This window comes from Protopterus annectens, chromosome 7.part0 (assembly GCF_019279795.1).
Source record: "Protopterus annectens isolate FY-2018-M chromosome 7.part0, PAN1.0, whole genome shotgun sequence".
Taxonomy (NCBI): domain Eukaryota; kingdom Metazoa; phylum Chordata; order Ceratodontiformes; family Protopteridae; genus Protopterus; species Protopterus annectens.
This window is the reverse complement of record NC_056739.1, coordinates 301,465,969-301,487,963: the sequence shown is the minus strand read 5'-3', so window position 1 is coordinate 301,487,963 and position 21,995 is coordinate 301,465,969. Positions and strand designations below refer to the sequence as shown.

Below are 21,995 nucleotides of genomic sequence, written 5' to 3'. Positions count from 1 at the left end.
GGAAAGGAAGGGGAGAAATCGAACACCATCATGGAAATATCAAACAGAGAAAACTATAAAGCAGTTAAGACAAGAAGTGTCACTGTTGGAAGATTATAGAAGAGGGAATAGATCAACAAAAATACATGTGATAAAAGCAATGCACAGTATTAGAACAGACCAGGATATATCATGCACTATTGCAAATAAGAAACTAAAAATTTCAGCACAGGTGGAAAAACTTAGAGGATATGAAAATAAATATAAAGGAAACGTACAAAATAAGCAATTTATTGATGACCCAAAAAGTTTTATAGAGATTTGGGGAATAAGGTAAAAGGAATTGAAAGACCAACAAAAAAAGAATAAATAGATACATTTTGGAGAAGTATCTATGAAGATCCTGTGGAACATAAAGATGTTAAATGGAGAGAAGAAGTTAATGAAAGAATAAGAGGTTCAAATGTACAGGATATGAAATGGGATGAAGTAACAGCCAGAGAGATTGAAACTAAGTTAAGAAAAGCCTCTAAATGGAAAACCCCAAGCCCAGATGCAGTACCTAATTTTTGGCTGAAAGTATTAACATCTTTGCACGAAGATTTAGCCATGACTAAGAACTATTTATATGCACACCCCAGACAGACACCAACCTGGTTAACAAGAGGAAAAACAATGCTCCTACTTAAGCGTGAACCTGCAAGCTACCCTAAAAATTATACACCAATAACTTGTCTTCTGATGATGTATAAACTATACATGGGAATTGATGCTGACAGTGTTTATAGTCATTTAGAAGAAAACTCAATTATGTCAGTAGAACAAAAGGGCAATAAAAGAAAGGCATATGGAACAAAAGATCATTTGTTGTTAAAGTCATCATTTGTTGTTAAAGTCATAGTGGAGAACTGTAAAAAGGCGAAGAATCTAAGTATCGCATGGATTGACTACAAAAAAGTATTTGATCGTATCCCACATTCATGGATAAAAGAGTGCTTAAAAATGTATAAGATACACTGATTGACTACATTACAGTGACCATGAAACAGTGGCAGACTACTTTGAAATTAAGCCATGATAAAGGACAAATTATTATCCCAGGGATAAAAATTCAAAGGGGTATATTCCAGGTTGACTCTCTGTGACTGCTGCTATTCTGCCTTGCTGTTAATCCATTAAGCTGTCTGCGGCTATAATTTGTCTCCTAGAAAACAACAAAGTGTAAAGACTTCTCATTTTCTCTTTGTCGATGATTTAAAACTGTACAGCTCATCAGATAAGGAACTGAAAGCACAACTTCAAGTTGTCAGAACTTTTTTAGATGACATAAGAATGCCATTTGGTCTTGATAAATGTGAAATAGCAACCTTTAAAGCAGGAAAACTGCAACATCAGGAAAACATCAGTTTGGGACAAGAATGTGATATAAAAGAGCTTGAGCAAGAGGGTGTGTATAAATACTTGGGAACTGATGAAGGATCAACAATAAAACAAGAACACATTAGAATAAAACCTAGTAAGGAATAATTCAGAAGACTTAAATTAATCCTGAAAATAGCACTGATATCTAGGAACAGAATTTAAGCTATAAACCAATTTGGTCTTCCTGTCCTAACTTACAGTTTTGGAGTGAATGACTGGCCCCAAAATGTGTTGGATACATTAGATAGGAAAACAAGAAGGATGCTTCATGGTCACCAAATGATTTATAAAAATCAGTGCATACCTTGATTATATATTCCCTGTTCTGAAGGAGAGATGGACTTCCTTGAAATTGATTATATGTATAGATCTGCAATCATGGGATCCCACACATATCTGCTGACCTCACAAGACCCCAATATAGTGAAAGTTTTGAAACATGAGGAGAATAAATCTAAGATGACTTCTCTGCTTAATGTAGCAGAAGCATATCGGCATCAAGCAGGAATGAAAATCACACCAGAAGTAGATAAAAAATCAGGCAACAACTGAATGTGCCAAAAAAACAATAGAAAGAATATAAGGTGAAAGACCAGATGAGAAGGCAAAAAAAGTGGAAAATGCAAAAATATAGTTCTAAATATAGAAAACCTATGGAAGAACCTCATGTTGATCAGGAACACATGCAGGAATGGTTAATGAGATGCAAATTCAAACCAAGAGATGAAAGGTTAATATTAGTGGCCCAAGATGGTGGTCTACGTTACTTGTTGGTTTACAAAGTCCATTGAACATGTGGGAGAAACAGACAAATGTAGGTTTTGTAAAACCAAACTGGAAAAGTTGCATACCTCGTTGCTGGTTGTGACATACTAATGGCAGAATGACTGTATAATGAAAGGTATAATAATGTGGCAAGATTGTTGCACTGGGGATTGTGCAATCATTATGGTATTGAAGTGGCTGAAAAACACTCGAAACATGAGCCACAAAGCATCACAGAAAATGACGAAGTTTACATCACGTGGGATCATCCATTACCAGCAGTTCAAAAGATAGATGCTAGAAAACCAGATATAGTGGTCCAAGAAAAAAAGACAAAAGTAGCATTAATCATTGATATTGCCACACCCAGTGACTACAGTGTCTTGCATGTAGAGAGAGACAAAGTCATAAAATATTAGGATTTGCAGGCAGAAATGAGAGCAATGTAGAAGAAAGATACCCCCAACAATCCCAATAGTAGTAGGAGCAATGGGTCTTATAAAAAATAATCTACAATCATATTTTGATACGTTACCAATACATGTAACTCCATACAAATTGCAGGAGGAGTCAGTACTGGGCATATTGTGGGTGCTGCGATGCGCACTTCTGACTGATATCAAAGATTGAAACAATACTAGTTTCATGAATTTTAATCATACTTTGACTTAGGAATGGCGTTCATTCCACATCATGGTATTAGAAATCCAAAGGATTTGGAGAAATTGAAAAAGTCAGAAACTCTAAGAAGATGGTTCTGATTCCAAGATAACTTTTACACCTTATTGTTGTGAAAAGTATTTTCTATTGCCTACAATGCTTACAATTGTTATGCCTTTTTATCTGTTCATATATTACCTGGTGTCACCTTGGATGACCAGCACTTTCATTCTTATTTTTAACTAATATTCATTAAATCTTTTTCAATTACACTTATTTTTCACATTTCTTCAATCATGATTAAAAGCTGAATGTTAAAAAGCTCACCCACCTTACATACATCAGTCATGATTCCCACATCCAGATCAACTTCCCATAATAATGTGTGTCAGTTAATCACTTCTAATGCCACACAGTTCTATCACTGATCAGAGCATTAGACATTTAAAAAACTCATAGTCCCAGGCTTAGCATTTAAATATTCACAAAACAATTTGCTAACATCCAATGCTCTCTGTTTTCTAGTAAAAACGAAATTATTTATATATGATAAATTCTTATGTAAATCACAGTATGCTTAGAATTTGCCTTTTAAGGCAGACATCTTGTCTCACTTCTAGTCTTAGAATTTAAAAGTGTTAATACTTTGGTGGCTTCCTCATTTGTTAAAGGTAAAAATGTTAAATACCTTGATGATATTATTTTACACAAGGAAGTCTTGTACATTATATTTTTCCTGTCAACTTAAGCTACAACTCAAGATAATGGATCCACTGTTTCCATAAGTTCCAAGCATTATATTTCTTATTTTGCACACCTCCACTTCTGCCATGCTTTAAAGCTGAATTTTCAAAAGCTCACTCACTCTACATACATCAGTCATGCATCAGATCTACTTCTCTTAATAATATCTTCAAGCTTATCAATCTAACTGCACATACAGTTCTACCCCTGATGAGGAAATTAGTCAACTTTAAAAACTCACAGTCTCAAGGTCAATATTCAACACCAGCAACATGAGAACTTATTAACTTCCAGAACTCTGTTTTCTAGTAAAAAAGGAAATTTATACATGACAAATTCTGCTTTGGTTCACAGTATGCTTGGAATGCATCTTTTAAAGCAGAATCCTTTTTTCATTTTTCCTTTCTAAAAGTAAAAAGATTAATATGTCGATGTCTTCCACATTTGACAAAGGCATTCAATATATTGATGGCATGATTTTTGACCTGAGGAAGCACTGCACATTATATTTTTGTTTTCCAGTAAGTCCACTTATACTGAGCAGCTGCTCAAGACACTGAATCCACTGTTTCCAGTTAGTTCACCTATAACTTCAGAGATGCTGGAGATTATGGAGTAGTCATCTTGAGACAAAAACTGTAGGAATGCGGATGAAATATGTTGCTGAACAGAAGTTCCCTGAGACAAGAAACTGTACAACATCCTGAATGCCACAGCAGATCTTTCTATCACTCTTCTTAAACTACTTCTTTCATGTTATCCCACCATAGGATCCTCATTATTTTGTCAGACCTTCAACCTATACCTTATTACAGATCTCATACCATGGCCCCACAAGACCATAAGTTCCTAGAGTTTCTAGCATTACTGGAATTACTGGAAAACCTCCCTGTTAGAGATGGTTGTCTAATCCTTGGCAGCATCATGTTCCTGAGACTTGTAATGTCAGGTGTGAATAATGTTTCTTAGATTGGACAAACAAGAATTCTCTGGATAAAATTGTCTGCAACCTTATAGGGGGCAGTAATAACCTGAACCTAGTTCTTACAAACTCAGCTCTGGTATGCTTCCTGCCTATGGTTGGCCTCTCAGTTTTCAATTCCAATCCTCAAGTGGTAACCTTTACCATCAGAACATCCTCTTCCCTGGTTACAAGCACCACCCTCTTTAGAGAAAGATCACTAAGCTTCTCCTGTATTATCCCCAAAGTAGAACCAGTGTATGCATTCACCTGTTCAAAGGATCTTTACACTCACTTGGATGAATACAATAAGGGTCTTCCCACCCAGACCAAATACAGTAGAAAATTCAGTAACAATTTGTCAGTACAGTAGATACAAATGAACTTTACAACAGAAGGTACAAACTGCTTACATTACCATGTAAGGACAGAATTTCTCATCACAGTGAAAATATAAAACATCTCATCAGAAAACTGAAGGCAGATAAGACCAATAAAGCATCCCATTAATGTAGGCTTGCGTTTGAGGCCAAGAATAGTAAGTCCTTCTCCTGCTGCATTAGAAAACCAAGGAAAAATTCACATCACAGCTCAGAACTTATCTTTAATAGCACCTCTTATTCAAATCCTGAAGACATCACCAACATATTTGTTAAGAAGTTTGCTGCAAATTTCTTCTCTGAAACTTTCATGCCAACTCCAAAATATCTTAAAGTCACTTATCCCCCTACACACACACACACACACAATCTCCAAGGACCATATCCTCAAAGTGCTTTCCAAAACCATAACTACTACTTCAATAGGTCCAGATAACATTCTGGAATGCATTATAGACAGTATTAAGCAAGCCCTTGGTGATGCCACTGCTCAAGTTGTTTAACCTAACTCTTGCCATATGTTACATTCCTGATCAATGGCGGACTGCGCTGGTGATGTCCCTTCATAAGGATGACCCCACCACTGACTTAAGCAACAAGACACCCATTAGTCTTACTGGTCTATGATGATGATGGTGATGTTAGAAAATAACTTTTTTCTGTTGAATGGTAGATATTATCAACAGTTAAAGGAGGTTGCTATAGGTACCACTGTTGCACTCTCTTTTGCTAACCTTGTCATGGGGTAGTGGGAGACCCAACTTCTAAAAACTATTCCATATTTTTAATGACATGTTAAGATGTACAAGAGATTGATGGACAACCTGCTTTTATTACTGATACATCTTTAGATCAGATAGATGCATTTGTTAGACATGAATAACAGTCCTAGCTTTTTAAGCTTTATCTTGGGCCAAGTAGGAGAAAGTGTTCCATATGTGGATGTGGTAGTTAGGATGCTTCTAATCAAAGTTTTTCTAGTGGGATCTACAAAAAAAAACTTGTTTCTCTAACAATTATTTACATTACCTTAGTGCTCATCCCACTTGCATGAAGAGAAATATTCCCAGAGGTCGGGTGATCTGACTGTCTAAAGTGACCACTGACTTTGGTAACTTTTCTAAAGGGAACATTGATATTACATTATTCAGCAGTAGGGGTTGTGATTTAGGCCTGTTGGTTAAAACTGCTGACGAGATTAAACAGAATATAGACAAACAGTTTAGTTTTCTTCTCTGATCTTAACAAATGCACGCCATTCTGTCTGAACACATGTACTCAGAATTATGCTTGGATGCTCCACATATTTTTACATTTTCTTTTTTTATGCAGGCATGTACCAAAAAAATCTTTTCACTCACATTGACCTGACTCTCCTTTCTATATGTGATTTGTGAAGAATACGTCCTAATACCACTACAAGCTACACTATCTAAGAGGGCTGTAAGTTCTCTACTAACAGTCAGAGAGGCTTTGTAGAGGAGATCATTTGTACAGACATGAATAAAAACAGATCCATAGTTCCTTACATTAAAGCATTCTAAGGCTTGTCTCACATCATCTGTTTTTGCTCCTAGCAAGCATAACATGATTCAATGTTCATTATCTTCTCTGCAAATGTAAGTAACAGTTTCTCTAATAATTGAATCTCCAATCACAAGAATATCTTTTCTAACCAGCTCCGAAGAATCTTCATCTTCTAATGTAATATCAGCTCTATCAGTTGTTACAGAGGAATGATCTTCATCACCATTAGTCTTATTAATCCCACTGTTTTCATTGCATATTACATTCGCTAGCATACAGTTCTTATCCGGTTGACTTTGTACATCCACAGCTTGAGCCATGGTGTCGAGATCTATCTTCTCTTTTTTTCTTACAGTAATATTCTTTAGTCCTTCCACATTCAATTTTGATTTCTTCCTTTTCACCTCCCAATGCCTTCTTTTTTCTACTTTTTCTTTTGTAAACATGCTCCCTTTTCTGTAGACTGAAGGTTTTCTGCTAGAAAAATGTCATTCGTTGTAATCTATGTGTTACATAGCAAAACAGTAACATTCTTACTATGTATTTTCGTAACTTTACACACTTTTACAAATTTCTTTTTCTTCCTTATTTGTTGTGAACTTGCTCCTTTCTTTCATTTTTATTTCCTTCTAAACTCCCTGACTCATCAGATTGCTGACTACTTGTACCCAGAATTCCAAAGTTGTCAGGGGCATGGTCTTGTTTCATAGGGGTTGAGTGATCTTTACAGACAACAGGCACATCCTTTCCTAAATGTGTTCTATTTGCCCTTTGGGTAACACTATTTATCTCACCAGCCCAGTTATTAATATATATGTAACAACAGTTGTCCAAACAAGTGTAATAATCAGTTATTCTAGATTTACTACAAATAACGGGAAGCAAATCATCCAAGCTTTTGACATGAGGAACACATCACCAGTATTATCAGGTGTTCCCTTTTAATATACATAGACTTTATTATACTGTACAAGGTATTTGTGCTTCAGCAACTCATTAATGGCTTACTCATTTAAGGAATCCATATTTAGCTTCAAATTAATACAAAATAATAAAAATATAATCAAAATCAGTTACCACAGACTTTAGAGAGAACTTAAATCAATTCCTGTGAAAAAAAAATCACACAAAAATATATAACTAAATACTAAAGTAAGTACAGTAAAGTTAAATTGTGGCTCTGACTGTACACATTGTGAAAGTCAGACAAAAGCTGAATTCCTTTACTATTGTTCACAGTAGCAACTCTTTTAACAGCAAAAATCAATAAATCCCAAATCAACACAGGATTGTTTAGTTAAGCTCTGGATTGTCCACTCTACAGTCTGTATGAATTTACAGCTGACTAGGCCCCTTGGGATGGCTAAAGCTTAATTGTCTAAAACCTATCCCTTTCTAACAGCCAACAGTGACAATTAAAGGTAAAACAACAAAATATAAATCAAAGTAAATCTTCTTGCCTACTAGCTATCCCTTCCTTCCTATAAACAGTGAAAAACAGTGGTAAAACATAGAATACAAATTCAAATTGAACTTCTCTTACCAGGCAACTCCACAGTAAATCATAAACCTAGACACTATTGTTTAGATTAGCTCTGGCTTGTCTAGAATTTTCCAGCAATCAGGATAAATTAATCTGCAGCAAATGTATTGCTATCATCTAATTACCACGTTGGCTTCTTCAGAGAAAGCTAGTTAAAATAATTTAGTCTTGTCCACTCCCTTCCACACAACGCTGGTGTCTATTTATATTACATGTACACAAGTCCATCTTCTGCATTTTTCCTTCATATATCGCACATTTATTTTGTGCATCAGAGCACACGTTCCTTTCCATAAAACTCTACAGTGATGAGCCTGACTTATCCAATGATAAAAAAAAAATATTATTTTAAATACAAATCAAACTAAAGCAAAATGCCAAGAAGTTTGCAGAATGGACAGCATGATGTACTTTGTAAGTCATGAACTTATTTCTTTGCATACTCTCCAAGATGCTGCTTTCTTAGATTATCAGCACAAAAATATATCCCATATCCCTTACAGATCATGCAGACTGTGCTATGGTCCTATCAGCTGTTACAGTACTTTGGGGATAGGACAAGGACTCCTTCCAACAGTGTCAAACGGTGAAGACTTTTCAAACAGAATGCAGGACAAACTAACCTTGACTATCTCTCATATTAAATCAGGGTCTGAATGTTACAATTTTAAGTAGATAGCTATTAAAGAGTTCACCATTGCAGAGCATCAACTTACTGTATTGCACATACAAATAAACACATGCCAAAATTGAAGAGTATAGTGGACCATATCAGTATGATGTGGATCAGCTGCTTCTCCAGAACATGAGTCCACTCATGTAGAAATATCATGTGTGCTTACCAAGCATTATCTGTTGATGGGTAGCAACCTCAGATTTCTGACTTTCAGATATAAATTGGTTTTCCAATGCTTATCCAAGTTAACCAGCTTCTTTCTGTCTGCTCATCTAGGTAGAAGTATGTCATTCAGTGGCCTGAGTGGACAGAGGGGTCAAAATGTTCCATATGAAAGTTGTAACAAGAGTGTACAGACTGTTCTGAACAGCTTTAGTCAGCCTCTTCTGATGCAGCTCAAACAGAAGGCATTAGCCATTATATTTAGGGAGTCTTGTACAAAATGATTGGATGAAGAGGAGGAATAGTGGTCGGCCACCCCATTAATCTGACTCATGTTGGAGGAAGGGAAAGAAGCAATCCAATCCCTAAAGATCAGAGAAAGCCCCCTGCCCATTCCCTGAAGGGTTTAGTAAAGTTGTGTATAAAGTGCTTTATGGGAAAATCTCCCTTATACTCCTGCTTATTTATATAACAGCATGACTGTGAAATCTGGCCTTCCTAGCTTCTGTCTGCCATAGGATTTCCTCCATCTTCATTCCTGGGGAAAAACGTCAGCATGCAGGGTCACGGCATCTTATTTAACTCACTCTTGGAGCCACAATCCTAGCAAAAACTTTAACGTATCATGTATAACAGGTAAGAGGCCACCTTCTTAGAAAACAAGCAGGCTTCACATGTTACTGTGACTCTTCAAACTACATTTGTGTGGTATAAATAATACAAAGGTACTATGGGTAAATAATACAAAGGTATTATGGGTAAATAATACAAAGGTACTATGGGATACAGTCATTGCTGATCATAATGATACTTTCCAACTACATGAACTAGACATTTTTCTGAATAAGTTTGGATGGAGTGGGTTTTGTGCTCAGTTTAAGGAGTAGGATCGATCCTTCTGTTCAGAGCTATCTGCCATGGTGACAGTCAGTGGTAGTTATTCATAAAACATTCTCTCTCAGTTTTGGCAAATGACAGCAACGCCCCTTTCTCCTCCATTCTTTTATACCTCTCCTCTTAGCCTCTGAACTGGCATATATAATACAATGCCATGGTGCATCTTGTGGCTGTAGGGGTTTGTCCTTGTTAAATTAGTCAACACAAATAACATTCTAGATCTTGAAATCCCCTGTCAGTCTTGTTGAATGTGTTTTGCAGGTAACTATTGATTATACAGTCTTAAGCAATAACAATTTAAAAAGGATCAGGACTTGTGTGAACTCCCTCTGTTGTCCAGCCCTATGGAAAATTACATCCTCCGGTGGAGTTTACATCTTGGCTCCTCAAAGTATCAAATAAGATTTCACCTGCATACAAATCATAGATAAACATGCCAGTTTATTATAGGCATAGTAAAAGACCAAATTCTATGGAATCTTGATGGCTGGTTATTGCTTCCTTCTCTGTTGTTAGAAAAGTCTGTGTTGCAAAATGCAGATCAGTACCATGTTTGTCTGCTTGCTATGTAGGTATGTATGCATGCCATTGAAGGGCTTAACCACTGAAAGTTCTTAGTGATTCAAGGCAAAAGTTTGTAAGTTTATAAGTCAATATTCTGTAACTTTAACAGCTTCAAGCAACTTAGGCTGGCTTAAGTTTTTAGGAGGACACAGCTGCTGTGCCTTTTAGTCTACTGTTTCAATTATGCGGTTACTGATTTTGTGAAACCTTCCACTAGATTGACCGAAGAAAATTGGAGATTGGTCTGGGCAGAAATCAAATGGGGAATATTGGCCAAGAGTGGAGATCTGTTCTAAGCTTTACCTTGCATGGGTGTGAAGGAATAACTTGTTAAAACCCTAGTGATGCTTCCAGGATCAGCGTCATAATGCTTCAAAATGTAATACTGCTGCTTATAACTGCATTAGTAATAGCAAAACCATGCTACATACAAGTAACTGAAATATTTAGTCAAAGCGTACATGATGGACAATACATCTGCATTGATAGCTGACCTTTGTCTACTGCATCTAAAGAGCTATTATTAAATATAGTTCATAAACCATATTTATAATGTCTTAATTTTTATATTTATGTAAATATCTCGGCAGACAAATAATAAAAACAGAACTGCTTCATGTGAAGGCTCACAAACGATGAATAAAATGCTGTCAATAGCATGTGTGCAGCTTAAGTGGTTATTCAGGTTTTATAAACATTTTACAAAAATTTTATTTAATTTGATTATTGTGGTTTAGAGTATCCAGTTAAAGACCAATAATTTAATCAGTGCTGTCACTGTAAATATTAGGTTCTGCTGAACAGTTTGCCATTTAGACTTTTTAGTAACCCCCTTTGGTCCTAGGGATATGAACATTTCTTTGAAATGTGAAGATATAACTTCATTTTGTCATAAGGCTGAGGATGCAAATACTAGAAAATGGAGAAAAAAATTTAAAACTGCTCAACGTAGTTCCCTGACCCTCTTTAAGCATAACATGGATTAATAGATGAACAATCATAAATACACCCTAGCCACTCAAGCCCTCACTAAAAGGGGTTGAAGCTATGTACAAATTAATTAATTGGCACCAATAATTTGGGACATTGTGGCTAGGCTGCTAATGGTCCTCTGGATCAATAGCTTACAATTAATCTATGAACTTATGATGTGAAGTGAATGACTGAATCTCTTACAGTAAAATAAATGGGATCCATTCATATCATGGTATATAAAAAAAATAAGTATTTGGAGAATCAATCCCCAAGGTAATGTCCTATTTATTCACCTGACATCTTGGCTTGAATCTGGGATGCTGACTGCTTAAGCCTGGGAGCAGGCAGAGATCAATGTACATTATTCAATCTATGCTTTTCTGTTACACTGGAAGTTAGAGCCTTGTTACAGCCTCAGATGTGTGAAACAGTATTTTTGGTAGCCCCTTCTGTTGAGTGACAACTGCTACAGGGGTAGATTTGATGCTCTGGCTCCACCCTATTACTGTACCAGATCTAGAAATAATCCTCAAAGGCAAGATGACACCCCCCTGGATCTTGCAAGCTTTCACACTGGGAAAATGAATGCTTTTATGGTAGGCCCACAGTCTAAGGTGAGTAAGATGTATGATCAATTTTTCTTTAGTACTTTTACCTCCAAAACTGAAAAAAATAAATAAGTACTGGGAATTCCATTAACCCCTGTAATAGAAAAAAATGATCTGACTGTAGGTCAGAAGCTATGACCAACCACTCCCCTCAGCAAAGTTTTTAAGTACATTGCTTTAAAATCTGGTGGTATGTTCACTACTTTCCCCACATTTGTAAACAGGATTAGAGCAGATGCTAAGAGTGTTTGCAGAAAAAGCAGAAAGGAAATCAAATGATTTAATCCATATGCTATGGTTCTTTTCTCAGGGTGAATTGTTTAGGAAAACAATTTATGGACAAGAAAAATCCTGTTTTGTGACTTTCCAGGCTCTTTCACCAAAGAAAATACGTATTAGGAATAATTTTCTCAGTCTGTAGGTAAGATGATAGATAAAAGAGCTTGTCATTTCTCTTATTTTCATTGTGGTGTTACCCCACCACCACTGGGAAAAGTCCTGACGTTTCAAGTCTTAAAGAGTCAAAATTAGAACTGAGGGTACACTGCATCACTGTTAACAAGATAAAGTTATCAAACGCCTCAGGACAGAGTGGCTCATAATATCTTCACAATGACTTCCTCCTCCAGGTTATCCTGGCTGTACCTGGCAATGCATTTCATTATCTATGCCTTTATGGAGGATCTGTATATTTTGTTCAGCATTTGTTTCATGTATTTTCACTTGCAGATAGCTTTCTGCAGTCTAATGTATCACGTGACAAGTTGGATCATGGGAGTCATAGTGGAATGAAACCTTTTTTCCACCCAACCTATCGATGTTGTTATAAATGTTCAAATTACAGATGTGTGCTAGCACTGCAAATGCTACAAACATTTCTTGTGCCTCATTCCAATAAAACAAATTTTGTTGTGAAAAAATGCATAAACATGAGGAGGAACTTAAACCAAAAACATTCTGTGCACCATTCCAGAGCTCAAAAATCAAACATTACTTAGTCAATAAGGTTGTACTCTTAATTGGTGCTGTATTAGGTAAGCAACTACTCTAGAGGTAATACATCTGCAAGTAAGAAGAGACAGGTGGGTTTACCTGACTATAGATTGTCTAGAACAGAATCCATGGAGTGGAGACTGATACTGTGCAGCATTTTGAAGAGTTGTCAAAGCTATGTGGTTTTTACAATCCAGCACCTATAGCAGTATTAAAATTATGGAAATCTGACTGTACTGCAGTTTCAAAAATACCTGTGTTGTAAGACCATGTTGTTGAATTTCAATAAAATGTATAACTGGTTTAAAAAAACACTAAAATTGCACAGCATACTATGCATTCAGGAAAGAAAACCTGAAGAAAAAAAGGATAATGTTAATAATTTTAATTAATACATTAAACTTGTATAATACCAACATACAAAGGAAAAAAGCAGATAATGTTCTTACTAACTCCCTGCCATTATACAGTGATTAATTATATAATGACATACATGCTATGACGTGAGGAAATTTCATAACTTACTTCACCAAGCTTGTCTAATTTCACATAGGTTTCTAGCTTCCCAAATCCAATGTCAGACTGAAAAGAAAAAAAAAGTCTGTTAATAACAAATAAATGTATATTTCACACTGTTCAATCTTCAGATGATCAAAATTTAAAATAAACATGCAATAATGCTTGATGGGATGGGTGTTATTTGGTAAATAATGCCCTCCCAGCGGTGTTGTGAGGCCCAACACCATTTTCATAAGTATGAAACTATAATGTCCAGCTTTATTGACTACCTGTAATTCATAGTCATTTACTAGACAATAAATTAGGCGAAATTGGGGATGTTCTGCAAAACCATGGTCAGTTGGGGAGTAGGAGGCAATGTTTTGTGCTATGTGATTTTTTTTCTTCATTCATTTGATCATAATGACAGCTGAAGTGTACTCCATCTAGAACATGGCTGCCATTACAGGGCAAGTGTGTTTTTGTGTTTCCATGTATGCCCCTCTGTCTGTGTTTCTGTGTATACGAGTGTTAGTCTGTCTCTCTCTGCATGTGACTTTCAGTGTATGCGTGTGTGTGTCTTGACATTAAATAACGAACATATTTTGGATGTAAAATACTTACTTCAACAATAACATAAGCTACAGCAACTTTGAAAAATTGAGGTGGGACTATTTTTCATCAGCGGAGGAATTATTTCACATTAAAAATATAAACAAAGTATGCACTAATAAAAAAGCAAAAATGAAACAGTTTAACAGATGGAACATTGTCTAAGCACAACAGCACCCTCCAGGATATGCACTGCTGGGGAAATAATGCCCTTCCAGGGGTGCAGTGGCCCTCTGCCTGTGGTGCTGGACCTACAGCACTGATTATTTATGACCAATTTTAGTCTCTGAGTGAGGACAGCATACAGTAAGTCACCATGACTAGAAGACAGAAATATAATGAAATTACAGGGCAAGTAAACACCAACTGAGCATAATTTACAATGTATAGAAAGAGTCAATATATCTTAGGATTACAGAAAGCCAGCCAGTTGTGGGTGTTTGTGCATATCGAAAGGTTAGATCAGAGTACAGAGACAGAGTGACAGCAGAGTTAAGGGCAGGTGTACTTACAGATGATATGAACTGATGGGTAACATACATTTTACTTTACCTTTTACATGTGATTTTAGCACTGCACATAATTTGAGACAAGATGAAGTGTTTACATTTGGAAGGGAGAGTGTCATAAAAAATAAACAAATCCCAAGAAACAATTTTCACAGCTAGGCTATTTAACCTAGAAATCTAAAAATATAAAATGTAGAGAAATATTAACCCTTAGATTTGTAAAACAATGAAATTAAAGCATGGAAGGCATGCCTACTATGCTAAAGTCTTCTTTACAGGTGGCAAGCTGACCAAAAATGCTTGATAAGGTCCAGGGCCTTCCCAAAATGGTATCCCAAATACAAACAAGAATATAATGTATATCCAAGATACTATGATAAAAAAAGCTTATTTTATTATGATAATTAAAAAAAAATCAATATATCACAGAAATCTGTCTCTCTCTGTATATATATATATATATATATATATATATATATATATATATATTTATATTTATATATGGGTCTTCGTCATAATATCGAAGACCCATATACTCGAATTACAGAAAATCGAGACGATACATACTAGACACCTATATCTTTCCTCAAAGATGGGTCACCATCAGCACAGACAGCCTCCCTCTGAGTCATCAAGTTGATTACATAAGAAGGGATTTTGGAGATAACAGGAAAGAGAGAAGACAGAGAAACAGTTACTACACATTAACTACAGCGACAGATTAGATTTTTGCCTTGTAAGTAGTCAGACAGTCTATAAAGTTGACTGTTAATGACAAATGCAGTATTTCTGTAGACGAACAACCACTGAAAAGCTACTTTACTCACCAGTGAGGCCCTACGTGACATTCTGCTTACTGGCTTTGGTAGGTCAGGACTGTCCATCTGTAACTTTTGCAAAAACTCAGGTGGAAGACGAATGTCCATAGGAAGAGAAAGACGTTTACTTATGTCCTGAAAGAAAAGAAGGCAAGAAGATTACGATGTTGTGTGTAGCATTTCGATCAAAAATAAATCACGAAACATTGTGAATCTCTCTCTCTTCCTGTAACCATTTATTTTTAATAATTCAATATTTGTACTATGTACTGCAATAAATTAATTCTCTGTGGTTGTGTGTGTATGTATATATGTGTGTGTGTGTGTGTGTGTGTGTGAATTCCAAAATGCACTTGACGCACTGCGGCTGAAATAATAAAATGACAACTTTAATAAAAATGATAAAATGTATATGGTGAGCGCTTTCATGGTACAAAACACAGCTTCTTCAGACCAGTAAAATTACATTTTATTATTTGTATTAAACTTGTTATTTTATTATTTTAGCCATGGTGTGTCAAATATGTTTTGGAAATCTTACACCTTTTTCTTGCGCATTGGCTTGACCTTTGCCTGGATACCAATTTCAGTTTTGATATATTTTATATATATATATATATATATATATATATATATATATATATATATATATATATACATATATACATACATGTGTGTGTGTATAAAAACATATGGATCTGCTTTCAAATTTTAAATTAACAAAATCCCTAATTGCAAAATGTCGAGACCAGAATTGCAGAAGTGCATTATGCTGAATCTACCGTAACTCAAAATATCGAAAATCAAAAACGGAAGCTAACCTTCCAACCCTGCACCTCTGTAAAACACATCAACGAATAAAAACAAACACCTATCTAATTCTGTGTGGTTAAGCAGAGAGGAGCGGCCTCCTGCATCCTCCACACCCCCTGCTAATTTAATATATCAACTCTGAGATCGCAGTGCACCAAAGAAAAAGCACAGTTTTGTACTTACCATAAATGTAGATGTTCGAGTGTATACACTGCTGCAGTCGTTACACTTGGGTTATCCTGCCGTCAGGCAGTTCCCCAGTCGGCCTGAGTTCTAAAGTCTTGGTCTGGTGTCGATTGCTGTCGCCTCCTCCCTGATGTCAGTGTGACAAGGGTATATAAGATGCAGCCGACACCATTTTCTTCAGTTTTTCTTGCCCAAGATGTCAGGTGCCCCCAAATAGATAGGCAATTCAAATTGCTAATAAAACATACATAAGAAAAGCAAACAACAACTTTCAGCTACCAGCTAATACTCCCCATAGGTAGTAAAGGGTAGAAGACATAGGTACGTACCAGCAAGTAAGAGGGGAAGGAGGGAGGGTAACCTGGACTGCAGCAGTGTTTACACTCGAACATCTACATTTATGGTAGGTACAAAACTGTACCATGTTCATCGTGTTACACTGCTGCAGTCATTACACTTGGGTAGAATCCCAAAGCTGAGGTAGGGTGGCTGGTTCTTTAAGGCATTAGGGGTGGCTATAAGGCCCTGCAGCACTGCAGTAGCAAAGCCAGCTCTGGATTTAGAGTATAGAGGCAGATGGTAATGCTTGGTGAAGGTATGCACAGAACTCCAAGTTGCTGCTTCCAAAATATCCTTGGTAGGTACACCTCTGAGGTAGGCAGTTGAAGTGGCTGTTGCCCTAGTGGAGTGAGATCTAATGCTGTTAGGTACAGGCTTCCCATGGTGTGTATAGCAGAAACGTATACAATGTCCTATCCATTTTGAAATAGTCTGTTTTGAAATGGCTTTTCCCTGTACTCCTACAGCATATGCTACCAATAATTGCTCAGATTTCCTGAAAGCTTTGGTTTTGTCCAAGTAGAAGTGCAACTGCCTGTGAATGTCCAAGGAATGCAGTAGTTTCTCCCCTTTATTCTGTGGTTTTGGATAAAAAGTTGGCAAATGAATAATTTGGTTTAGAGCCACACTGGATGCCACCTTTGACATAAACGTAGGGTTAAGTTCTTAAAGACAACCTGTCCTGGTGGAAAATGAGGAAAGGTTCCACTGCCATTAGTACCTGTAATTCTGAAACTCTTTGTGCTGATGTTATTGCCAGGAGCAGAGCAGTTTTCCAAGAGATATATTTTAATTCTGCTGTGTTAGCTGGCTCAAAAGGATGTAAAGTTAATTTTTCCAAAACAAAGTTGAGGTCCCAAGTTGGAGAAGGTGCTCTACGGGGTGGTCTCATGTTTTTAGCCCCTCTGAGGTACTGTCTTAGCAAAGGATTAGAGAAAATTGGTGAATCTGTGTTGTAATGAGCAGAGGATGGCAGAGGCGTGGATCTTGATGGATGAGAAAGAGAGGCCTCTGTCCAGCATCTCAGTTAGATATTGTAGTATCTGAGGAACGTTTGGGACATGAGGGTCAAGACTGTGAGCTTGGTTCCAGGCACAGAATCTCTTCCATTTATCTGAATAGGCTTTCCTGGTACTAAGCCTTCTGGCCTCCAGAACGACATCCATAACAACTTTGGATAGCGGCATTGCCTGCTTGACTAAGGAATCTTCGATGCAGCTAGGTTTAAGGTCTTTAGCTGGCTGTGTAGTATCTGATTGTTGTGCTGAGTCAGCGGATGTGGGATTTGAGGCAAAATCCAGGGTGGTCCTTGTGCTAAGTTCTTTAAGATTGGGTACCAGTGCTGGCGTGGCCAGTCTGGTGCAATCAGGATCATCTTTGGCTCTTCTTGCCTGGCTTTTATGAGTACCTTTGGAAGGAGAGGTAGTGGTGGGAAAATGTATACTTGTAGGTTTTTCCAGCTGAATGAGAGGGCATCCACTTTCCATGCTTGTGGATGGTAACTCCTTGTGCAGAATTTCTGTAGCTGGCAGTTCATTGGGGATGCAAACAGATCTATGTCCGAGCTCCACCATTTCTGTGTTATCATTCTGAATATTTGTGGATTCAATTCCCATTCATGGGGATCCATGATGTTTCTGCTTAAGTCATCTGCCAGTGTGTTTTTCTCTCCTGGCAGGAATTGTGCTTGCAGATGAACTTGATAGTTTAGAGCTGTGTTCCACAAGGTTATGGCCTGTCTGCAGAGGGGGTAGGAGTGAGTGCCCCCTTGCTTGTTTATGTACCACATAACTGTGGTGTTGTCTGTCTTCAGTAGTAGTTGTCCTGGATGCAGCAGGTCCTTGAAAGCTATAAGGGCATTTTGTACAGCTAGCATCTCTTTTTGATGTGAAGATGGCCTTTGTTCTGCGGGCCGCTTTCCCTGAATACAGTTGCCTGCCATGTCTGCTCCCCAAGCGTAATCCGATGCATCTGTTGTCAGTGTTTGCCTGGCTGTGGGTCGAGTAAAAGGCTGTCCCTTGTTGAGGTGACAAGCTTGAGCCCACCATTGAAACTCCTGTTGAAGGCAAGGAATTAGTGGTATAACTGTTTCCAAACTTTGACAGTGTTGAGACCATACATTCTTTAGGTACCATTGTAGTTTCCTCATATGCAGTCTGGCATATGGAATTAGTAGTATGCAAGATGCCATGTAGCCCAAGGCCTGCAGAATTTTTCTTGCAGGGAGTTGGGTCTTTGTTGCCATCAATTGAAAGTATTGGGTCAGTTGTCCTTGCTTGTCTGGCATGAGATATGCCATCTGGGCCATTGTGTTCAAGCTGGCACCCAGGAATATTATCTCTTGTGAGGGCACTAGTTTTGATTTCTTTTCATTTACTGTGTACCCCAGGCAACTTAATAACTTTTTTACAAATGCCAGATGCTTTAGAAGAATGTCCTTGCTCTCTGCTTGAATCAGGCAGTCATCCAGGTACGGATACATTTGAATTCCTTTCTGTCTGCAAAATGCAATTACTGGTGCCAGGCACTTTGTGAAGACCCTGGGCACAGTAGATAAGCCAAAGTGCAGTGCAAAGAATTGATAGTGCATTGAACCAGCTATGAATTTGAGGTATCTTCTGCAGTTTTGTCTGATAGGGACATGCAGGTATGCCTCCTTGAGGTCCAATGTCACGAGCCAAGCTTTCTTGCCCAGCATGGGAACATTTTCAATTTTGGAACATCCAGGTAAGTGTTTAGAGAAGAAAGATCCAGAATGGGCCTCCAGGCTTTGTCCTTTCTGGGAACCAGAAAGAGTCTTGAGTAAAATTATTGTCCTTGCTCCTGTGGTGGTACCTTTTGAATAGCTCTCATATCCATGAGTGCTGTAATTTGTTTTTGAGCCTCTACCCATTGATTTGGTGGCAGATTTGGCATTCCTTTTAACCTTGGCAGAGTGTGAAAGTGGAACCTGTAACCTTGAGATACAATGTTGAGAACCCATTTGTCTTTGGTGATCATATGCCAATTGTGATAGAAAAGTGCCAGTTTTCTTCCCAAGGAGGCTGCCAAGAGAGAGTTGCTTGGCAGCTATAGTGAGAAGTCATTGGGGCTGCTTTTTATATGGTTGGGGCCTGTCTTCCCCTTCTTTCTGGCCTGATGCAACCCATTGTCGAGGCCTGTAAGGACCTTGTGGTTGACCTCTACCTCTTAGATGTCTGTATCTGCCCCTTTGAGGTCTGTCTGTAACTGGAAAGGACCAATTCTTAGTTGACCAATTTCTGTTAAATCTAGGAGGCTGAACCTGTAAGAAATCCTTCACCGTTTGCATAGATTTTGCCTTATCCTCCATTTTCTTTAATACCTCTTCTGCCTTAACTCCAAATAACACATCCTGCTGCAAAGGTGCATCCAATAATTTTGCTTTAACATGATCTGGTAACGTATGTTCTTTTAACCAAGCATGTCTTCTAATGACAGAGCCTGTAACTGCTGCTCTACAGGAGGCCTCTAAAGAATGAAAACCACATTGCAAAGTATGTTTTCCCACCTGTTCAGCTGCATGCAAAAAAATCCTGCACTTCTTTAAAAGTAGGAGGATCTGAATCTGGAAGCATTTTTTGTTTCAACTGAGACAGTAAAAATGGCTGATATTTTAGCATGTGAAACTGGCAATTTAAGGCTCTCATTGCTAAAGTTGCAGACGTATATACTTTCTTTCCCCATCTGTCTAATGCTCTGGAATCTCTGTCAGAGGAAACTGGATTCTTGGCTGATGAGGCCTTAACCCCTTTGGGTCCCTGAGAAATAGTTTCAGGGTCAGCAACAGGGCTTTTGTACAGAAATGTGTGTGAGTCAGGGACTCTCTGTAGTATCTGTCAGGTTTAACTGGGGCTGGAGGTAAGGAATCAGGATTTAAGCTGGATTCAGTATACACATCATCCACAATATCTAACACTGGCGGAATAGCAAGGAGTCTGTGTTGAGGTAATAAAAGGAAGTCTCTGAGCCTTTTCTTGGATTCTGAGTAATCCTGGCCTTCCCAATGGAAATGCTCCCTCATGGTATGCAAGGTTTCCCCAAAGGAGTAGTCCTCAGGCAGACAGGCTGATGGAACTGACTCCTCAGCATCAGAATCCTCATAAGGGGGTAAAGAATATCCTAGGTCTGAGGATAAAACTGAAGAGATGGACACCTGGTTGGATGAATCATAGTCTGCATCCTGTCTAGGCCTTCTATCAGGAGGGAGATGGGACCCCCTGATCAGAGTGATTAGGTCTTCGGCCATTTTGAGCATTTGTTTCTTAGGCATGGAGGCCTGTGCTGGAGAAGGCTGTATTTGTTTCTTTGATTTTAAAGCTGGTTTAGACTTAGCAGAGGGTTTAATGCTTAACTGAGTAGGTCTGAAAACACCCTCTGAAGCTGCGGGCAGCTCAGCTACTCTGGATCCCTCTGAAGGGTTAGTTTCGGTAGGCTGAATAACTTGTGCATCCGAAGGCCCAGCCATCTCCACGTGGGAATCAGAAGCGGCCTGTGGTTCTACAGAAGTGGTCGTCAGGGGCTGCGAAGGTGCCTCGTTGAAAACCGGAGAACCGGTGACTGGCCAAGAAGAGGCTTCGTCGTCAGTTTTGGGCCTCGGATGCCTATCCTTGTCTTTGCGCTTTTTATGTATTCTGGTCATCAGAAGTTCCGATGGCATGGTATAATTGAATTTTCTACCAAAATAATGTTGGGCAAAATCAAACCGACGTTTAATAGTGCGCTTGTTAAACCTAGCACAAAACCGACAACCAGTGACGTTGTGGTCGGGGCCTAGGCATGGGATACAATAAGAATGGAAATCCTTATGAGATATTTTCCTCCCACAAGAAATACAGTTATTAACTTTTACTGACATCGGTCTGAGGCAAGAAAAAGTTTACCCAACGGGGTACTTAGCTTTGTAGAAGACTTCGGTTCTGGATTCGGAATGAAAATCTCAGGAGACGGCCGACCGGCACTTGCGAACTGCTTTTGCTTCGGGCACCATGCGGCAAGAAAGACTGAAGAAAATGGCGTCAGCTGCATCTTATATACCCCTATCGCACTGACGTCAGGGAGGAGGCGACGGCAACCGACGCCAGACCAAGGCTTTGAAACTCAGGCCGACTGGGGAACCGCCTGACAGCAGGATAACCCAAGTGTAATGACTGCAGCAGTGTAACACGATGAACATCGCTAAATATACAGTTCTACTCTGTACGGCAACACATCTTAGGTGCAACACAATCACATAAGTAAATACAAGTAACGGACTTCCTTACCAATGTACCAATTAATAAACATGAAAAAAACAACACTACCTTTAACATTTTCTTTACATCTCCACTTAAACACAAATATATT

At 38.1% G+C, this 21,995-nt stretch overlaps 1 protein-coding gene across 5 annotated transcripts in view; it reads right to left on the bottom strand.

Annotated features, from left to right (window-relative positions):
• The window catches only part of CDK18 (cyclin dependent kinase 18), a 1,544,265-nt gene that overhangs the window by 450,827 nt on the left and 1,071,443 nt on the right, over positions 1-21,995 (bottom strand). For all 5 annotated transcript variants that reach the window (XM_044076818.1, XM_044076817.1, XM_044076819.1 and 2 more), the window contains 2 exons: positions 15,303-15,428; positions 13,382-13,438 (listed from right to left, as the gene is read on the bottom strand). In XM_044076818.1, the coding sequence (XP_043932753.1) occupies positions 13,382-13,438; positions 15,303-15,428 (183 nt within the window). The remainder of the gene's footprint in view (positions 1-13,381; positions 13,439-15,302; positions 15,429-21,995) is intronic.